Genomic DNA, 19797 nt, shown 5'->3' with positions numbered 1-19797 from the left:
GTTTAGTGTTGTCTGTGGCTACTTCCATGATGTGACAGCAGAATTGAGTAGTTGCAACAGAGACCATATGGCCCACAAAGCCTAAAATTACTTCTATCTGGCCCTGAAAGAAAACATTCACCAACCCCTGATTCAAAACATAACATTACACTAAATTAAGTTTCACATTTTTAAAAAATTTCCCACCACAGATTATTTCACTTACTTTTTATTTAGTACTTTATACCCAGTGTCTTCATGTGAAGAACTCAGTACATAGTAGCTGTTTCTTGTTGTTTCAAAACACCCCTTCATTTCAAATACTTTTTTGGAAACTTATCACACCAGTACTTAGTGAATTATTTCAAATGTCTTTCAGACATAGCCCAGTAATGATGAGAAATTTTCCCACACATATATTTTCTGCCATCAAAATAATGACTAACAAGTTTAGTCTTAATTTAAGTTCTGTGACATTTGTGGAGAGAAAGGGAAGAAAGGGCAGCCTTCGATTTGACATTGGGTAGCGTGCAGCTCTCTTTAAGTGGGTAAGAGGCATCCCCACTTCACTGCTGTCGCCCAGAAGCTTTCTACAGTCAAATTACTGCTCTCAAATCTGAGAGAGCCCAAATACCCTAGTATGGTTGCTATAATGTTGCTATTTTCATTCCAGCTAGTGAGGTTCAAGCTTTCAGCTGTTCTAGCCTAGATTTCCCCAGAGGCAAAATAACAAGTTTGCATTGTCTCAACAGGGGAAAGTGCCCCACTTGGGAACTGTGAGATTTCAGTCAGATGTGGAGCATAGTCACCACCTCAGCTTGCACAGACCTCCTAAGAACATTACCATGTGGTCTGGGGCAGGAGCTGAGCTGACAGTCCTGTCACCTGCATATCAGCTCCTGATTACTGGGTTTGGCACCTGTTTTTGGCAGGGGTGTCAGTGTCTAGTGGCAGAGTTGGCATAGTGGTGGGGCAAAGATTTCAGGGTTGTCTTTTTTTAATAGTAAAAAAAGTCATATAAGATTCAGAGAACTTAAGCGATAGCTGAGCTTCTCAATACTGAGAAACATGACCAAGATTAAAATCATAAAATATAAATAATCCAGCAGGACTAGAAAGTTTACAGATTTGGAGTTTTTATAATTATCAAATTTTAGATGTGTAAAGGCCCTTATACATTGCCTAGCCCTACTTCTTTTAACAGATGGGAAAACTAAGAAACATGTTAGCTGACTTCATTGATTCATACGAAGCCACAAAACAACTTAGCAGCAAATGCAGGTCTTCTAATGCAGTCCAGTCATCTTTCTGCTCCCTCCACTTCTATTTGTGGATTTGAGATAAGGCTCACAATTGTGATTAGAATATCATTTCACAGTGACACAATAGCTTGCACAGTTAATTCATTTTCTTTTTTAAAAATCTAAATAAACGTGTTCAATAATTATTACCTAGCCAGATCCTTCTCTCTCTCATATTTCTGAAATGCTTATGGTCTGACACAAGGGATTTGGCAGCTTTTATGAATGTGATACATGCAGATTTTTAGATCTTATTTCATACCAGAGTATGATGCCAATATTTTAAAAATAAAATCCTACAAGTTGATATTTTCTCTCTGTCAGTATCAGTACAGTGTCTAATTAGACAGCATGTGTCAAAAAGAACCCCTTCAAAAGTGCCACTGTAAAGTATTAACCCAGAATTTTTCAAGTATTAACAGAGAAACAACTAGAGTTGAGTTCTTGCGTTGTTGCTTGAAACAGTGTTAAAGATACAGTGAAGTGGCTAAAGTGCATTGCTGAATAAATAAGCAAGAGTTCTAAAGTTTAATGTGATTTGTGCAACTTGAGGCTGAACTTTGGATTTTTTCCAAGGCTTCCAAGATGCTGAGAATCAGCCAGTTTTTTCCTGAAGTCATAGATTTGAAGCAATCCATGTGCCTTTTATCTTAACATGTTAGTTACCCTTTTTAAAGTTGCCATCTGAAAAACTGCTGAAGAAATAATCTTCCCCTTCTGCGAACTAGTTAGACTGTATCTTATTTCCATACATAGTTAACAAATAAACCATATGTCATGTTACTTGCTTTACTCATTTTAACAGAACAAACTACAGACAAGGTTGAAAACACATTAATGGAGAGGTTTTTGGCTGCCCATGATTCTACTCTTGTAATTATTTTACTCTATGGTCATATTTGTCTTTTAAAAGACGAAAAAAGCTTATTGGTAGACTTGGTTCTGCATATGTCGGCCATCCTATGGTTGGTCCTGCAAAGGAGTACAAAACAGTGGTGCTGAAACATTTGTGTTCTTTGGGGAGTTTTCTTGTTGTTTTGTTTTATTTTAAGAGTGCTGTTCAACAATAAACAAACACATAGAGACAGAGACTGGATTGGTGGTTACCAGAGGGGAAGCGGGGAGGGGGGAGGGCGAAAGGGATAATTCAGCACATGTGTGTGGTGATGGGTTGTAGTTGGTGTTTGGGTGGTGGACATGATGTGGTCTATGCAGGGGTGGAAGTGTAGTGATGTGCACCTGAGATTTGAACAGTGTTGTGAACCAATGTTACTGCAATAAACAAAAAATTAAAAAAAGAAAAAAAAAGTTACAGTTGTCAACTCTAATACAAACTAAAAAAAAGAAAAGGAGTGTTGTTCAGTCATAACCAGCATTCCTAGTTTAAAATGCCGTTCCTAATTTCTGTCTTGACAATTCAGAATCTCCTCCTCATGTTGTAAGTTTATAATAATATCAGAGAGGCGGGTTTTTCCTGTGACTTTTTTCAAAATGGAGAGGGATCATGTGCTCTGGCATTTTCTACCTCCTCTGGAGCCTTTAGAGCATGAGTAATTCTAGGTAGCCAGCTTTGGGGGTAGCTGTGAATTCTAACAAAAATTCTGTCCAAAATGACTGTCATTTCCTTTCAGTTTCTTAAAATATATTGCACTTTTCTGCCATCTTAAAGAGAAGTGCTTAAACAAAACTTAAACTTGTCCTCATCTCCTGAGATGTGTATGACTTTTTGCCTTTATATGGAGAGTCCCACAACCCTGAGAATTTGGTGTTTTATGGTCTCATTTAAATTTTTTGTTTGCTTGTTGCCTCTTGTATTTCTTAGAATACCTGCCTTAACAGTCTATATTTCTAGTTTTAATTTCTACTTCTATTCCTCTGCGGGCTAGAAACTGGTAACCAAGTTGAATAGAGTTTTGATTAGATAGGAGTAAGTATGCTGAGGTAAGGTCCTTAAAGGCTTTTCTAGAAGCCCAGCATCAACAACATTCACATCTTTTTGGCTGCTCAGAGGCCTTTAGCTCGCCGCCTTGTTCTTGCCTATATTCCATAGAGATCAGAAATTATCCATTACTATGCAACCTGAATCTTGTCAGGTGTAAGAATGAATTTTAAAAATGAAGAGTGAATGTATTTAGAGGTAGCCAATTTTTATTTTTACTTTCCAGTTTTTAAAAATTGCATGTTTTCCTTACAATGAGTCAGATGTCATTTATTTTCAAGACTCATTCAGAATGATAAATTGGATACAATTGCAAGGTTAATTGTTGTTGTTTGAAGACAGCCCAGTGTTTGTTGCTGTTGTTGTTGTCCTTTGTTAACTGAAGTTTTGAGACCTCCTCTGAAAAACTACCAGTTGGCAAGCCCTCTACTGCACTGTCACAAATTAAATCGTTGCCATTGTGCTTGTCATCCTTCCCCTAGTTCCTGGTTTAAAAAAAAGGACCCTTAGGATTGACCTTTATCTTAATTCTTCATGGCCTTTCTTTCTCATTTTCTGCCACTTTCCCAAAGGAAAGTGTTATAAAATTTGAAGTTTTGGGGGGAATGATCCAATATTAATCAAATATTGTCTATTTATATATCAATCAGATCAATCCTGATTGTTTTTCAAGAGTTGATGTTTTAACCTTAACGTTACATATTTGATCTTTAGAACAACTGTTCTTAGAGAACAGATTGCCTGTTGCAAGAGCCATCGGGGTGTGTGTGTGTGTGTGTGTGTGTGTGTGTGAGAGAGAGAGAGAGAGAAAAAGAGCGAGTATGTGTGTGTGTAAAATTTTACATCAGTGTTTTAAAATATTGCTTCACCATGGGATATTAATTCTGAATGGTATTATGAGCAATAAAACCCTGATAGTTTCCTGGATTAGACCTATTAGAGTTGTTTAGATAACACACTTTGAATTACTTCCTCTCAGGAAACATTGAAACTGGAAATGTTAACCAGGCACGCATACCGAAGCACTTAGACAGAATGCATTGTTTCTTTTGCTATTAAAAAAATAAAAAAGGAAAGAAATTATGCAAATAAATCACATCTGTAGAAACCAGAGGAGACTGTTTGGTTCAGCTGCCAAAGGAAGAGCATTTATTTATGAGATTCTTCATCTTTCCCTGACAGTGACCACAGATTGGTCCATACGTTAGTCTCATAATTGATGCCGAGCTAATTGCTAGCATTAATGATGACATCAGAGTTGGGAGCATGTAATTACAGATTGTACTCACATATGTTATGCATTTTTATGTGTGGGAGTAGGAGTAACTTTTTTTAGACGTAAACACATACGTGAAAATGTAGACTAAACTGTTGAATGTGCCCAGAGAGTGACATTTAGCAAGGATAATTCTGATCTGTTTAATCTGTACGTGTGCTGTCTGATTCTTGTCTCGCAAGCTGCGTGGACATTCTCTTTCATTTTGTTTGATATGCAGTACTCACTAGACCTATATTTCTTTATTCTGGAACGTGTATGTTTATAAAGGTAAATTAGGAAAAAAATATAGTAAACACCAATTTAAAGAGCTAGAAAGAAACATACGCTTTGTTATTCCTTCACATTTGAGAAGCACTGTTGGCTCCCTATAGGTTAACGGGAAATAGTTTGTTGTATGAGTGAACGTGTGTGTTTCTCAAATCTCATGAGAACTCTTTCTCTCAACATCCCTGTCTCCATCCTGATCCAAGTGGACGAACTGCCAAGTTTTTTACAAAGTTCCAGTAAAAAGGAAGTATAGCAATGCAGCTGAGCATTTTGGAGACTAGTCTATCCTAAAATGGTAGATTTTGAATCATTTTAATATGTTCACTTCCTTTGGGATATAACTGTATTGATATTTCAGGCTCTATTCTGACATTAAGTTTTATTCTGGGATAACACATTCAATGAAAACTTGAGCAATTCTTCAGTACAGAAGGAAGGATAATGCTTAGAAATAGTGGTTTGGGCTTGAACAGTACTGGATAGAAATAGAAACAAACTGTGTAAATACAGAGATATGAAAGACAATGTGAAATAGAATTATAAGAATTAAAATGGGGGCCGGCCCCGTGGCATAGCGGTTACGTGTGCGCACTCCGCTGTTGGCGGCCCAGGTTCAGATCCCGGGTGTGCACCGATACGCTGCTTGTCAGACCATGTTGTGGAGGAGGCTGGGCACAGATGTTAGCTCAGGGCCAGTCTTCTTCAGCAAAAAGAGGAGGATTGGCATGGATGTTAGCTCAGGGCTGATCTTCCTCACACACACACACACACACACACACACACACACTCTAAATAAATAAATAAATAAATAAATAAATAAATAAATAAATAAATAAATAGAATTAAAATGTTTTTATTGTTAATAAAAGGAATAATAATGATGATCTCTATTTACTGAGAGCCTACCATATGCCAAGCACTGTGTGAAGTTGTTTGTATACATTGATTTAGCCTGCAAAGTAGATGGTAGTGTTCCCATTTTATAGATCAGGAAACTGAGGCTCAAAGAAGTAAAGTACTACATGTGAGGTCATCTAACAATAAAGGCAAGATTCAGGCTCAGCTTGTAGTTCAGTTAATAGTATTGTACCAATTAATTTCCAAAGGACATGGTTCTCATTCATTTATGCCAGGGGTCAGCAAACTTTTTCTATAAAGGGACAGAGTAAATACTTTAGAGTTTGTAGACCATACAGTCAGTTGCAGCTACTCAGCGTTGCCATTGTAGAGTGAAAGCAGCCAGAGACTCTGCATAAATGAATGAGCACAGCAGTGTCCTAATAAAACTTTATTTACAAAGTCAAGTGGTGGGCCAGATTCGGACTGTGGGCAATAGTTTGCTGACCTCTGATATACAGGGATAACCCAAAAGTTAGAATTAATATCAAATGAATCTGTATAAGGACTCTTGGTGACCAAAGTCAAGAGAATAAAATAACCGGAACCTTGAAGCTATAGGTCCTGTAGAAAAAGAAAGTCAGCCTCATATGTGCCAAATACTGTCATTTACAAATGACTTACGAGCTTTAAAAAAAAAAACCCTAATCTATATTCTTCAAAACTGTCAAGATCATAAAACCGAGGAAAGACCAAGAAACTCGCAGATCATAGGACTGGATGCAATATAGTATCCTGGTTTGATCCTGGAACAGAAAAAGGACATTAGTGGAAAAAATTAGTGAAATCCAAACAAAGCTTATCATTTAGTTAATTGTATTCTATCAATGTTAATGTCTTAGTTTTGGTAATGTGCCATGGTTGTGGAAAATGTCAACAGGAGAAGCTAAGTGAAGGAGATAAAGGAACTCTCTGTACCACCATTGCAACTTTTCTGCAAATCTGAAATTATTCCAAATAAAAAGTTAAAATTTATTTATATATTTATTATTAATTTATTTATTTGAATTCCTAAACTGACTCCAATGTAGAAGCCCAAGTGAATACTGAGTCTGGAAGTAAGCATAGTTAAGTTGAGGTCTTGTTAAAAAAATAATAATAACTCTTATCTGAGTCCACCTAAATGTAAAGTCCACCTTATATTAGTCCACCTAAAATGGACTTTACATCTTAGGAGCCTGAACTGCCTTTAAAACAATCTTGTGCTGCCATTTATGTACTGATAATGCCTCCTACAGAGAAATTCACTTCACTTTAGAGACAACAGAGCCACTTGTTTTTTACAGTGTTAATGTTGATTGACATATTGCTTGTTCCAAAGGGTAAAATTATAGAGATGCCTCGGAATAGTGGGTAAGAAATTATTTACAAAGATTGTTACTACCTAGTTTTCTAAAGACGTACTGATGATTACTCTTAGTAAGTGGTATGAACATTGTCAGTCAGTTTACTCAGATGCTTTTTATTAACATAAAAGAAAAAAATCAATCTCAGGCTTAATGTAAGCCCGATAACAATACCTGATAAAGATGACATAATATTACTGAAAACTATTCTCACCTGTGACTGAGATACATAAATCATCGATCAAATACTGTCAAAGAGAATCATGCAATATAGTTTTAAGTGCACTCTGATCCTGTAGAGATTATTTCAGGCATATAGCGTTGTTTTAATATTTGAGAATCTACTGTTTTATCATATAAAATTAATACATCAAAATTAAAAGTAAACATATGACTATCTTATTGGACACAGAAACAGCATTTAATAAAAAATTTTTAAATTTCTTTTTAGAAACTTTTAGAAAACTAGCATTGGAAAGACACATTACTAATATGATAAAAAAAATCCGTCTCAAACCAACAAATTTCTCGCAGTTGATATTAAAACAGATGATATTCACATTAAAATCTGGAACAACACTCATCATCATCCCTCTGTTGAGGGGAGAAGGGATGAAAACTAAAAAGATGGAGATAAAATTTTCATCAGTTGCTTAAGATATCATTACCTAGGAATCCCAAGAGAATCAACTGGGAAAAAAACTATTACGGTAAGATTACAAGACATCCAGAATAGCAACAAACCATACTCAACTACAAATGAACAGCAGTGTTCAGGGATTGATAACGAAGGCAAATTTAAATGTTAATAAGGGAAATAAAAGATCTGAATAAATGATAAGAATTATCATGTGCCTATTTGGAAATACCATTATAATGATGTCATTTCTTGCCAAATGCCATGTAGATGCACTTCCAGTAAAATTACTGATACAAACCATGGACAAAATCATTCTAAAGTTCATCTAGAAAATAGGTAGGCAAAAATATCTAAAATTTTCCTAATGTCATGTTTTTTTAAACTTTTTATTTTGAAATAATTTTAGTCTTAAAGAATTATTGTAAGAATAATATAAGATCTTCCTAAACACTTTAGCCAGGTTCAGGAACTTTTAACACTTTGCTACATTTGTTTTTATCGTTCTCCATGCCCCCAGATATGAGCATTTCTTTCCTTTCTGGTGCAATAAAATGTTTCAGGCTCATCTTGTACCTTTCCTGCCCAAGCCCTAGAATAGGTCTTTTTTCCAAGGAGCCCTGGTTCCTTTTAGTGGGGAATGGTTTAGGCACTAGATATATTTGGTAGTAGTGGAAGCATTTGCGTCTAGTCCCTTGGAAAGGACAAAGCTAAGAAAATGTGTGTGTATGTGTGTGTGTGTATGGTTTTTTAAAATTATGAGTTGGTACTGATACCTCTAATTCCATTCCAACCCCATGGGGTTCTTTCTTGCCTTTCCCAATTCCGTATTTCTATCTCTCCTTTCATAGTGAGAACTCTGGCTTCCAAAATATCAATACATTTACTCATTTGTTCAATCCTACAAAACACATAAAGTTGTTTCAGAATCTGTACCCATACACATATGCAAAATAAATCCACTAAAAAGAACATAATATTTGTTGGTCTTTTTTCCCTACTGGCAATATATAGTCAAAGACAGCATTCCAAAGTTACTTGGATTATTTCTCTGTCTCTGTCCCCTGTGTGATTAGTTTATTCATTTGAAATATGGTTGGATTCATCTGTTTCCACTTGCATTCAGCTTTAAGGTTTTTTTTAAATTCTTGTTGACTTAATTTCATTTTTTGAATATGTGGAACATTAGCATACTTCCTAAAAGTCAAAACTATAGCAAGGTATGCTCACAGAGGCATCACTCCCTCCTATGTCCCTAACACCAGATTCCTTCCTCCCCTACCTCCTGTAAGTAAACAATCTCATTGTTTTCTGTTTTATTTTTCTTGTGTTCTTTTTTAATAAAAATAAGCAGAAAACATATATACTAATTTTTCCTTCTTTCTTAACAAAGAGTTAGTATACTGTATAAAATTTTATGCACTTTTTTTTTACTTAACAATATATCCTGGAAGTCATTTCTTATCAATTCATTGAAGTCAATCATCCTGATTCTTTTTTGCATAATACCATTTCTTGTGTGTACCGTAGTTTAGTCAATCAGTCTCCTATGTTTGTGCATTTATTAAATTGGTTCCAGTATTTTGCAAATACAAATAATGCTATGATGAATAACCTTGTACATGTGTATTTTCATAGTGTTGGAGGATAGTCTTCAAGGTAAATTCTTAGAAGTAGAATTGCTAGGTGGAGGGATAAATGCACATGTAGTTTGATTAGATATTGCCAAATTTCCCGCCACGGGGCTTGTATCATTTTGCATTTCCACCAGCTGTGAACAAGAAGTCCTGTTTCCCCATAGCCTCACCAATTGAGTGCGAAGTCAAGCTTTTGAATTTTTGTCAGTGTGTTCTAGATAAGAAATGGTATCCCAGTATATTTTAATTTACATCTCTCTTATTATAAGAGAAGGTGAACATCTTTCCATAGATTTGAAGGCCTTTGTGCATCTTTTTAGTGAATTTTTTTTTTATGACTTTTGCCCCTTTTTCTGGAGGATTTTTGGTCATTTTTTAAATGCTGCTTCTTTATTAGGAGTATTTGCTCAGTCTGTTACTTGACTTTTGACTTTGCTCCTTTTGTTTCTTGCCATCTGAAAAGTTTTTGAGTCAGAATAACTACAAGTGAAGGCTGTTGCTACCAGATCTGAAAATGTAAGATAAAGATACAGAAATTAAAACAGTATAGTTATGATGGTAAGATAGGCGGAAAGGTCATTAGGATAAAATGGCCTTTTTAGATACAAATATATGTATACATGTGAGTGTATATGTTTTATAAATTTAATGTATGATAAAAGTGACCCTTCAAATCACTGATGAAAGGGATTGTTATTTAGGAAGTGTACTGGGCAATTCGTTAACTGTTTAAAAACTAAAGTTAGATCCCTACCTTAAATAATCCACCCAAAAATTTTTAAATAAGTTAAGTAGTTAATAAATGAAACTATCAGAAGACTAGAAGAGGGGCCGGCCCAGTGGCGCAAGAGGTTAAGTGCACACGCTCCGCTGCAGCGGCCCAGGGTTCGCCAGTTCGGATCCCAGGCACGCACCAACGCACCGCTTGTTAAGCCATGCTGTGGTGCCATCCCATATAAAGTAAAGGAAGATGGGCATGGATATTAGCCCAGGGCCAGTCTTCCTCAGCAAAACAGAGGAAGATTGGCATTGGATGTTAGCTCAGGGCTGGTCTTCCTCACCAAAAAAAAAAAAAAAAGACTAGAAGAAAATATTAGTTAATTATATCAGCATTTCTCAACCTCAGCACTACTGAAATTTGGACTGGATAGTTCTTTGCTGTGGGGGCTGTCCTGTGCATTGTAGCATGTTTAGCAGCATCCCTGGCCTCTACCTACTAGATATAAGTAGCTCCTTTCCGGTTGTGGCAATCAAAAATGTCTCCAGACATTGTCAAATATCCCCAGGGGTTGAGGGGTGGGGATAAAGTCACCCCTAGTTCAGAATCGCTGATCTACATCGTCTCAACTAGTAGTAGCATAACACCCAAGACTAAAATCACAGAGGAAAATTTTGAAAATGAAAAATGTATAGCATAAATGACATTCACATTACATAAAAAGTAATCAGTAAGATGACCATCCCAATAGAAAAATGGATGAAGGACACAGATGATTCACAAAGGAAGATATCTAAATATACAGATATATAAATACCAAAAAATATTCACTATAACTAATAGTCAAAAATATTCAAAATAAAACATGAATAAATAAATGCAGGATGCATACTTTGCCTTTAATATTGGTAGACATTAAAGTTCTTCATGAGTATGGGGAGACAGTTTCATAAAGTGGAAGAAGTATAAATAAGGATAATACTGATGAAGCACAATGGGCAGTACATGTTAGATCTTTCAAACATATATGTAGCTTTATCCGTGCAATTCTACTTCTGGGCCTTTATCCTAAGGAAATAATTGAACTGTAAAAAAGTTCGTTGCAGTACTATTTATATTTGTTAAACCTTAGGAAAACCTATCATCTAACAGTAAGAAACTGGTCAAATAAATTAAGGCTTATGCATATATAATGAAATACATTAGGTCAGTGTTACAACTGATGGAGCACATACGTGGGAAAATGGATACCTTATAGTGAGAAACTCAGCAACAAAATTGTGTGTGTATTTATATATTTCTGAGACTGATACATTTCATTTTTTTCTTTATATATAAAATTGTTAACATAGATTAGCTTTAGTGGTAAGATTATGTAGAATTTATTCATTTTCATATCTGTATTTTCTAATTTTTTTCCAATGAACATGAATAGTTTGTATAATAAAATAAAAGAATAGGGAGAAATAAAACATTTCTAAATCCTTTATCTCAATTCCAATTTTAGAAAATTTAGTAAAATTTTATTAGTTAAAAAAGTAAGGAATTTTCTACAGTGGTGTTCATAAAAGCATTTTTTTAATAACTGAAAAAGATATAATGATAATAATACTGATGTCCCAAAATAATTATCCATTTGATAGGCTACTCTACAGAGGAAAAGAAACCAGCAGGATATTTATCAAAACGTTAACCATGGCTATCTCTGAATCAGGCTCCCGAGTGTTATTTTTCATGTGTATTTTCCCTCTGTATTTCCCAAATTTTTACTAATGAACAGATTACTTTTTTCTTCAGGAAAAAACATGTTTTTAAAAATCTAAACCAATATCATCTTGTTATTTTTAGCCACATAAATACTATAAAAGAAATGGAGTGGCTAAATTTAGTATTAAAGCAAAACACAGGGGCTGGCCTGGTGGCGCATGCGGTGAACTGCCACGGCGGTCCGGGGTTCCCTGGTTTGGATCCCGGGTGTGCACCGAGGCACCACTTGTCAAGCCATGCTGTGGCAGCGTCCCATATAAAGTGGAGGAAGATGGGCATGGATGTTAGCCCAGAGCCAGTCTTCCTCAGCAAAAAAAGAGGAGGATTGGCAGATGTTAGCACAGGGCTGATCTTCCTCACAAAAAAAAAAAAAAAAACAAAAAAAAAACAGCGTTTTCTTTTGTGTGTGCACATACATGTCGTGATAGCAAGTTCTCTACTTATTTGTGTGAATAGACTAAAGGAAACTAACCTAAAATTTGATTTATTCTGTTGTAGGTTGCTTCAGGTGAATGCAATGAAGACACGGAAGTTTACAACATCACCCTGTGTACCGGGGATGAACTCACTCTAATGGGACAGGCAGAAATCCTTTACGCAAAGACTTTCAAGGAAAAGTCACGACTCAACACAATCTTCAAGAAGATTGGGAAACTCAATTCCATCAGCAAGCTGGGAAAAGGCAAAATGCCGTGTCTCATTTGCATGAATCACCGGACCAATGAAAGCATTAGCCTTCCATTCCAGTGCAAGGGCCGATTTAGCACCCGAAGTCCCCTGGAACTTCAGATGCAGGAGGGCGAACACACCATCCGCAACATTGTGGAGAAAACCAGGCTTCCTGTGAATGTGACTGTGCCCAGCCCTCCACCAAGGAACCCATACGACCTCCACTTCATCCGCGAGGGTCACCGCTACAAGTTTGTGAACATCCAGACCAAGACAGTGGTGGTTTGCTGTGTGCTGCGGAACAACAAGATCCTCCCCATGCACTTCCCTTTGCACTTGACTGTCCCCAAGTTTAGCCTCCCAGAACACCTGGTGAAGGGGGAAGTATGGCCGGAAACCCTGGTCCATCACTGGCTGGGTATCTGCCAAGAACAGTTCGACATTGATGAGTATTCACGGGCTGTCCGCGATGTGAAAACTGACTGGAATGAGGACTGCAAGAGCCCCAAGAAGGGCCGATGCTCTGGCCACAACCATGTGCCCAATTCCCTTAGCTATGCTCGTGATGAGCTCACCCAGTCCTTCCACCGGCTCTCGGTCTGTGTGTATGGCAACAATCTCCATGGCAACAGCGAGGTGAACCTCCATGGCTGCAGGGACCTGGGGGGAGAGTGGGCTCCCTTTCCTCATGACATCCTGCCCTATCAGGACTCGGGTGATAGTGGGAGCGACTACCTGTTCCCAGAAGCTAATGAAGAACTAGCGGGCATCCCAGGGAAGTCAGAACTTCCTTATGAAGAGCTGTGGCTGGAGGAAGGCAAGCCCAGCCATCAGCCTCTCACTCGTTCCCTGAGCGAGAAGAGCAGGTGTGATCAGTTTAGAGGTTCTGTCCGGTCCAAATGTGCAACTTCTCCTCTTCCTGTCCCCGGAACTCTGGGAGCAGCAATGAAGTCTTCAGAAATTGCCCTACCTCCACCTCCAGTGCCTCCCAAATCTGAAGCCGTAAGTCATTTCTATTTTTGAGTGATGTGCCAGTCGTTCTGTCTCTCTGCTCAGTCATCCACTAATTTATTTTCTTTCCTAAAGCAAGGAAAACTCCCCAGTGAAAGATTATCAGAATAAGCAAATTTGCTTAATTTGGAGTGAAATATAAATGGTTGCTAGATTATTGCCAGTTAGGAAGTATAGTTTTACTCTATGTTTGATGAGAAACTCTTTGAGAGTTTTTAATAGGAAAAGTTTAAGCATGACTTTCACTGCCGCCTAGAGAACGGATAATAGGGAGGAGAGAGCAGAAGCCAGGAGACCAGAGAAGAGGCGATTTCAGTAACAGAGGTATGAAATGATGATGCCCTGAACCACAGCAGTTGGTAGCGGTGGATGGCAGGGAGAAATGATCTGCTTTGGAACATGTTTTAGAGGTAGACCCAACAGTATTTACTGATAAATTGGATGTGGGTAGTGAAGGAAACAGAGAAATCAAGGAAAACTCCTGGGTTTTTAGCCTGAGCAACAGAGTGGATATTAATGCCATTTACAGTGATGGGGAAGACAAAAGAGGGAGTAGATTTATTTGGGGGGAGTGGGCGGTTGAGAGCCATCAGCGTCCCTTGTAACTCTTTCCTATATCCCTGAAGTTACATTGAGATCAAAGAATAGTGGATGTGCTTGGGTACACATGCACGCACACACCCACACACACACACCCACATGCACACGCCCCCCCCTCAGAGCAGAACCAGGTGCCAGGGTGGTTTTATTTAGCACCTTAGACATAACTCATTCAGAGCTTTAGAGGGCTTCTATCAAATTTTAATGCAAAAAGGTGAATACAGGACAGGAGGAAGGGCCCTCTGTTTTGACCGTGTTCTTTGATTGACAGTCACTCTGAACATTTGCTACTCATTTTTGATCATTGGATTTCATTATATCTGAGAGGAGAAAGCACTAGAGGCCTTGAGTGTAATTCTGTTCATTTATTTGACAATATCTATTGCAGCAATATCTATTTTCTTTTTTTCTATCTCTAGCAGAATCCTTAAAAAAAAAAAAACAAAACTTATGTGAATCACAATAAATAGAAGAATTGAAATCGAAACCCATCAGACTAAAGCACAGATTGGAGGGAGGGGGGGTCTCTATGTGCCCTTGTCCCCTCTCTGCCTGCACTGGGTGGTCTCAGGATGCCTCTCTGGAACCCTCGGGCTGTGCAGAACCCAGTATTAAAACCATGGAATTACTGGGTGAGATGCTAGAAATATGACCATCTATAAGACCTGGACTCTGGGCTCTAGTACCTTTCAGTTTTATAGGGAAGGTAACAGATGAAAGAGATGACTATCATACAAGTTAAAATGTGATAAGCAATAGAAGAGAGAGATACATAGATAATGTTTGTGGGAATTCAAAGGAGAAAGAAACTTCTAGTTGGATGATAAATGAGAGAAGCCTTCATGGAGGTTATGACAGTTTTAATGAGCTGAGAGAATATATAGGAATTGGAAGAGCCGAGAGATGAGAAAGAAGGGCATTCCAGACAAAATAGTGTGAGCAAAGGTGTGGAAGCTGGGACGGGTGAGGGGAAAGAAGAAGTTTTGTTGGGCCAGTGGAATAGGGTTGAATAGGGTATATGAAGGGCAGTGGTGGCTGAAAGGCTGGAGCCAGGTCGTGGACAGCCCTGAACGTCAGGCAGCACTTTGTGCCAGGCATCATGCTTAGCTGTCTGTGCAGACCCCTTGTTGCTGCAAAGCTTTCCCCAGAGAGGACCCACCTCTGGCTGTTTGTTCCAGGACATAAGAACTCCCCAGAAACTGCAGGTCTGGCCTTTGCCCTGCTCCTTACAGGATCTTCCAGGGACCTTAAGGCACATGCCCAGAAATCCCTGTACCCAGTTAGGGTCTTGGAATATTTGAGGGAAGTCTTGGTGGAGTCAGAGTCCCTGGTCCTTTTATTCATGTCGGAGGGTGTTCCCCAAAAACGAGGTAAAAAGTAAGATGACACTCCTCCTGGCAAGTCCTCTAGGCAATTTTAGGGATGTCTCAATTCAGCTGTGTATTTGATATTACTTAAAGGTGGAAGCCCTGATCTTCAACAGGAATGTGACCACATGAACTTTTCCTATAGAACTTTGATCCTACCTGGCAACCTAGTGGGGACTCACGTTTGTTGGCTGACTGATTGACTCATCCAACATGGTCACACCCAGAGTCATTTACAAAACCAAGTCTAGAGGTGGGAAACTAGCGCTGCTTGTTTTTTCTGTGGCTAATGAAAGATGAGTAAGAACGTAAATACTAAGAAGCCTTATCTTGACCTGAGTACTAGAAGAAAAATGCTAGAGTTAAATTTGAAAGTAAAAGCAAATCGCATAGGAGAAGAAAAGATTTTGGCCTCCAGTCTAAGCTGTAATTTCTTATGACATAAGAGAATCTTTTCATAGCATGTCCAACATTTATAGAATGCTGTAATCATAATGATTTTTTTTATAAACACCTGAAATCATTTATTTTACCTAAAAAATGGAAAAAATTAGGCATTTTGAATAAGGTCATATTTTTTATTGGTTCTGTAACCATGAAATGAATTTTCCATTTTTAGGATGTGCGTGGGATCCAGAGGACGTCATAATTGTTAGATGTGGCTTCAGCTTGTAATTTTCAAAAGGGAACTTTAATGGGACATAAATTCAAGTGCTCCCACAGAATTAAATAAACTTTTTTTGGATAGTTACAGTAGAGTGAGTCCTGGGAGAGAGACAAGCCGTATAGCTAACAACTGTCCCACCCGATAATTAAAGATGGCCATAAGCTTTCAAGTGAGGCCACTGTCAAGTGAAACTTTATCTGAGAAGGTGACAGCTCCCACAAGGTCTTTGGGAATGAAAGGAGCTGGAGCAATGGAACAGAGTCAAAGAAAGCGTGTCTTGCATGGTAAGGGAGACAAAGTTGGTAATTGGCGAATGAACTCTGTTTTGCCACAGTCCATGACCCAGTCCCATTAAGATCTAGAGTATAGTGGCTCCATTGCTATGTATGTCGGCCTGTTCATTTTCTTCTAGTTCTTCTATTCTTGACTTCCTGATTCAGTGTCCTAAGTTGTAACACATAGTTGTGCTCCCTCTCCAGCAAATTTTGATGGTCTTTGTTTCTTTCTGGAAAAGCGAGAATAAATCTTTCCCCTTCAACGCTGATACCGACTGTGTTTCCTGCGTTGTGCCGCGGTTCTGATGTCATCTGAGTTATGCTTGTCAGCACTTTCCTATCCATATGCTAAGGGGCAAAACTAGGTTGTGGGGCCAAACAGAAAATCCTCAGTGGAGGAATAGTCGGTTTAGCCTTGTTAATGTATTTTGTACTTGATGAGGCTATTTAGAATTATGTTCTAGTCCTTATATATCTTTGTAAAAATTGTTTAATACAGTTTTTTTTACACAAAACCAACCACTTATGTCTCCCAAGTATAAGAGGCTATTCCTTTCCTAATGGGAATGTCCCAGGGAAAAATAAACAGTTCCTGGTTCCAGGTGTTGAAGGATGCGCCTACTTGTATCCCTTAGAATTGTTGCACGTGGGCTCAAGCTGAGGGAGCACGCGTGCCTAGCTCACTGAATGGTGACATTTTCACTTTTTAAAACTGTGCAAAGTGCCCTCAAATCAGAATGACCTGACAGTCTCTCTTTAAGTGGATTATCTTTGTTGGTTCATACGTTTATTCTAAACATGTCCTCTTATTTCATAACATTGTGGGCCTCTATCCATTATTTTAATTTTCTGGGTATTGCCTGCTATGTCTAAGATATTTACTCAGATACACTCTACAAGTGACAGTCTTCAAGAGCTGTCTTTTTTTTTTTTTTTTTCCTCTTTAGAAGATGCCATTTTGGAGAGCAATGATGGGAAGACTTTATATTGCATGAAATTCTATAAATAAGATGTTTGACTCCCAGACTGCTCTGGTCTGTGCAGTGAATTACAAATCGCTATCAAAACTACAGGATCACAACTCTTCTAAAACCATGTATGCAGCAGTATCCAACTTGGGGACCGCAGGATCCAGGGGTTAATATCCTCCATCTTCTTTAGTAACAGAAAAAAGTGTATTCACTCTTGGTTAGTTGTTAACATTACAACAATTGAGATTCATGAAGGGAAAAATCATAAAAGAAGCTCTAGGTTGTGAACCACTGGTTTAAACCAAGTTTTACTGCAACATTGATGAAGAATGTGTTAACCTTTGTGATAGACAGGGAGGCCCACAGCCTGTGAGAAACAGGCTGTAGGGATTGAGTTCTAAGATGGATGGGTAGACTATATTCATTATTATAAGACTGAAAGTCATTGTAAATAAAATTCCTGTAAAAGAGCACACCATGTTGTTGGTATTTGAGAAAAATAAGACTTAAAGGTGTGTTGTGGACCTGTAGCTAGTGTATTAAATTAAGAATATGCAGATTATGACCTGGTGAATGAGGAGGCACAAGCCACCCATGTGGGGTTGGCAGGTAGCTCCCTCAGCATCTGAGCTCCTACTTTGGGGAAGTGAAAACCCCTGGGTCATTTTCATTGAAGGTGCAGTTTCAATACACTCACACCATGAAAGTAAAGTCACAAGATTTGTTACTTACAGATCCCAGAAATGGGGTGGGGGGCATGCAGTGAGCCGGGAGAAGGGCCGTCCTCTGTCGCAGGTCATAAGTGAGAGAGAGAGAGCAGGGTAGCAAGAATCTATTACTTATCAGATGGTTGGGGCCAATGTCACTAACTTTTCCTGGGCTCACCTCTGAGCAAAAGGATGCCCCAGAAAAAGCAAAGCAAGGGCTTGTGCAGGAATCGTAAGTTCAGGTCCTTATCGAAATGTCCAGTAGTGTTGTCATACTGTAAAATGCCTAAGCAGCAACTCAAAATAGCTGTTTTCTCATCACAAAAGCGTGAGTTTAATGCCAGATTGACTGGACCTAGTCCATAGGTGCTTGAAAAAACTAACCGAGCTCTATAGAAGTGAGTTGGAGTGTCTGAATCTGCCTTAGACAGGCTGAACAACTGATGAGAAGAGGGAAGAAAATCTGAAACATCCTGGGAGTCTTCATTTCCCCTCTCGGTGGAATTTAACTGGAAGCAGGGAGAGCAGTGATCTACCACACTGAGTGATAAATAATTAGAGGCACGTATTATCACGTCCAAGAGCCACACATGAGTTTGAATCCTCACTCCACTGCTTAGTAGCTTTGTACCGTGGGCAAAATATTTAACCTCCCAGAGTCAGTTCCTGTGGAGATGATAACAACTTCTTCATCGCGTTATTGTGTTGTACAGAGCACTTGGCACTTTTCCCTGGTACATAGTAAGCATTCAATAAATAGTAGCAGTAACTGAATATGGGATGGAAGGATTCAAGTTAGGGTCAGATAGAAAGTGAATTTTTGGGGAGGTTTTTTTCCTCCATCCTTCCTTAACTAGGGTATAGACTTCTCCAAAGAGTCATGGAGGCTGGTGGGGATGGCGCATCTACCTCCACAGCCAGGCCAGCAGAGAGCCCTGGCACCCAGGCAGGAGGCAGTTGTCTCCACATTCCAAAAGTGTGTGTGATAGTTTCATTTTGCTAGGTCTCTAAGATACTAGAAAAACCTAATTGGGTTTAAAAATAACAAAACATTCTTTTCATCTGACTTGGAAAATGTCTACTTGATAAGCTAGGTGTTATGTTCTAGTTACCCAGCTGTGGAGCCAAATTTGTAATCATCATAAACCACAAAAAAAAGCTACAGAAATGCTCGGCGTCCTGTGGATCCCAATAACATATAATCCTTTAAGGGGGGAATTGGGGGTTTTGAAGAACTATAATGCCTGTGAAAAAGCTGCATGTGGCTCTAAGGCTGCAAACACATGTCAAGAAGCTGAAATTCCCAGGCAACCCTACATAGAAATTTAAAGCTAAAAGGTTGCCTTGTTTGATTCCATTCCTCAGGCGTGGTCATAGTGCCACCAGATGTCACAACCCTGGTTGTGTCCACCCTAAGGGGCCTCATGGGACTACCAAAGTTAAGGAAAAAGCTATAAAAATATGTTCATATATAAGCTGAGAGGAACAGCTATGAAAATTGATTCTACTCTGAATTTTTATCTTATTTTATCTTTGGGCTTTTTCCTTCTATCAAATGTTAATATTAGAAAAGGCATTAAAGGACAGACTTTCTTAAATAAACCTGATGTGTTAATATTCAAGTTGAGGTACTAAAAACATTAATCTGCAAGTGATTATTTACTTTTCAAAATAATTACAGAAAGATTCACTCAGGATTCCACTAATTAATGAGGCCTCCTAAGGCATTTGACATTTAATTAATTTTAATTTCAACTTTTGAG

At 38.3% G+C, this 19797-nt stretch overlaps 1 protein-coding gene across 3 annotated transcripts in view; it reads left to right on the top strand.

Annotated features, from left to right (window-relative positions):
• Window positions 1-19797, top strand: part of GAREM1 (GRB2 associated regulator of MAPK1 subtype 1) — a 191958-nt gene that overhangs the window by 157376 nt on the left and 14785 nt on the right. For all 3 annotated transcript variants that reach the window (XM_058556957.1, XM_058556956.1, XM_058556955.1), the window contains one exon: window positions 12266-13438. In XM_058556957.1, coding sequence (XP_058412940.1) covers window positions 12266-13438 — 1173 coding nt within the window. The remainder of the gene's footprint in view (window positions 1-12265; window positions 13439-19797) is intronic.

Source organism: Diceros bicornis, chromosome 16, assembly GCF_020826845.1.
Source record: "Diceros bicornis minor isolate mBicDic1 chromosome 16, mDicBic1.mat.cur, whole genome shotgun sequence".
Taxonomy (NCBI): domain Eukaryota; kingdom Metazoa; phylum Chordata; class Mammalia; order Perissodactyla; family Rhinocerotidae; genus Diceros; species Diceros bicornis.
The sequence above is the reverse complement of the archived record's forward strand: the minus strand, read 5'-3'. Positions and strand labels throughout refer to the sequence as shown.